The following is a 1,454-nucleotide window of genomic DNA, read 5'->3' as shown; positions in this document are numbered from 1 at the left end:
ACAAACAAAAGCTAAGCATCCAGGCACTCAGACATCAGCTACATCTAGACCATTGGAGTTGTTGCATCTGGACCTTATGGGTCCAACTAGAACCGAATCTCTTGGAGGTAAGAGATACATCATGGTTGTGGTGGATGACTTTACTCGGTACACTTGGGTCATCCTCCTACTATCCAAGTCTGATGCTCCTGAGCACATTAAAGCTTTGTGCACAAGACTGTAGAATGAAAAGAACTTGAAAATTGATCGAATTCAAAGTGACCATGGTAAAGAATTTGAGAACTCATATATGGAGTCATTTTGTACAAGATCAGGTATATCTCAAGAATTCTCTTCTCCTATTACTCCTCAGCAGAATGGTGTAGTAGAAAGGAAGAACAGGGTTATTCAGGAGATGGCTAGAGCCATGTTGCACAATAAAGATGTGGCCAGAAATTTGTGGGAAGAAGTCGTTAACACTACATGTCATATTGTTAATCGGGTATATTTCAGACCTGGCACCAAGAAGACCCCATATGAATTATGGAAAGGAAGGAAGCCAAATGTGAAGTATTTCAGAATATTTGGAAGTACTTATTTCATCCTTAAGGATAGAGAGAATGTGGGAAAGTTTGACTCAAGAAGTGATGAAGGAATATTTCTGGGATACTCCTCTATAAGTAAGGCTTATCAGGTATACAACAAAAGAACTATGAAGGTAATGGAGACAGTGAATGTTGTCATTGATGAGTCTGCAGATTCCAGTACTGAGAAAAGCTTTGAGGAACTTCCTAAAGAAATTCTTCCTCCTGAGTCAAAAGAAGTTCAAGAAATCATTGAACAAGATTCAATATCTCCAAGTACTCCATGTACTCCCAGTGTTCTAGAAGAGTCTTCGAATATACCCACTTCACTAGATTCTGAACCCCATGAGGAGAAAGGTCCTTCCTCCAGGATTAAGATAAATCATCCTCCAGAAGACATTGTGGGAAATATGAAAGAACTCACATTAAGGAAACGAACAGTTGATAAATGTGTTGCTAACTTTGTGTCTTATTCTTGTTATTTGTCACAGGTTGAACCAACTAAAGTCGAGGAAGCTCTTCAAGATGAAAGTTGGGTTGAAGCAATGCACGATGAATTGCTTCAGTTTCAGAGGAACGATGTATGGACTTTAGTACCCAAACCAGAGGGTGAGCACATCATTGGTACAAAGTAGATATTCCACAATAAAACTGATAACGAAGGCAATGTGATTCGCAACAAGGCTCGGCTTGTAGCTCAAGGATACTCACAAATGGAAGGAGTAGACTATGATGAAACATTTGCCCTAGTTGCTCGTATGGAGTCCATAAGAATTCTTCTTGGCTTAGCTTGTCAATTAAAATTCAAACTCTATCAGATGGACGTAAAAACTTCTTTCTTGAATGGGCTACTTAAAGAAGATGTATATGTGGCTCAACCAAAAGGCTTCA

General features: G+C 39.2%; 1 protein-coding gene across 1 annotated transcript; it reads left to right on the top strand.

Annotated features, from left to right (window-relative positions):
- Positions 1-394: 394 nt before the first annotated feature.
- LOC142633956 (uncharacterized) lies at positions 395-1,198 on the top strand. The gene has a single exon (XM_075808221.1). It carries the CDS (start codon positions 395-397, stop codon positions 1,196-1,198), a length of 804 nt encoding a protein of 267 aa, XP_075664336.1.
- The last annotated feature ends 256 nt before the right edge of the window (positions 1,199-1,454 follow it).

The sequence above is a fragment of the Castanea sativa genome, chromosome 1, assembly GCF_040712315.1.
Source record: "Castanea sativa cultivar Marrone di Chiusa Pesio chromosome 1, ASM4071231v1".
NCBI classification, from domain to species: Eukaryota; Viridiplantae; Streptophyta; class Magnoliopsida; order Fagales; family Fagaceae; genus Castanea; species Castanea sativa.
The sequence above is the reverse complement of the archived record's forward strand: the minus strand, read 5'-3'. Positions and strand labels throughout refer to the sequence as shown.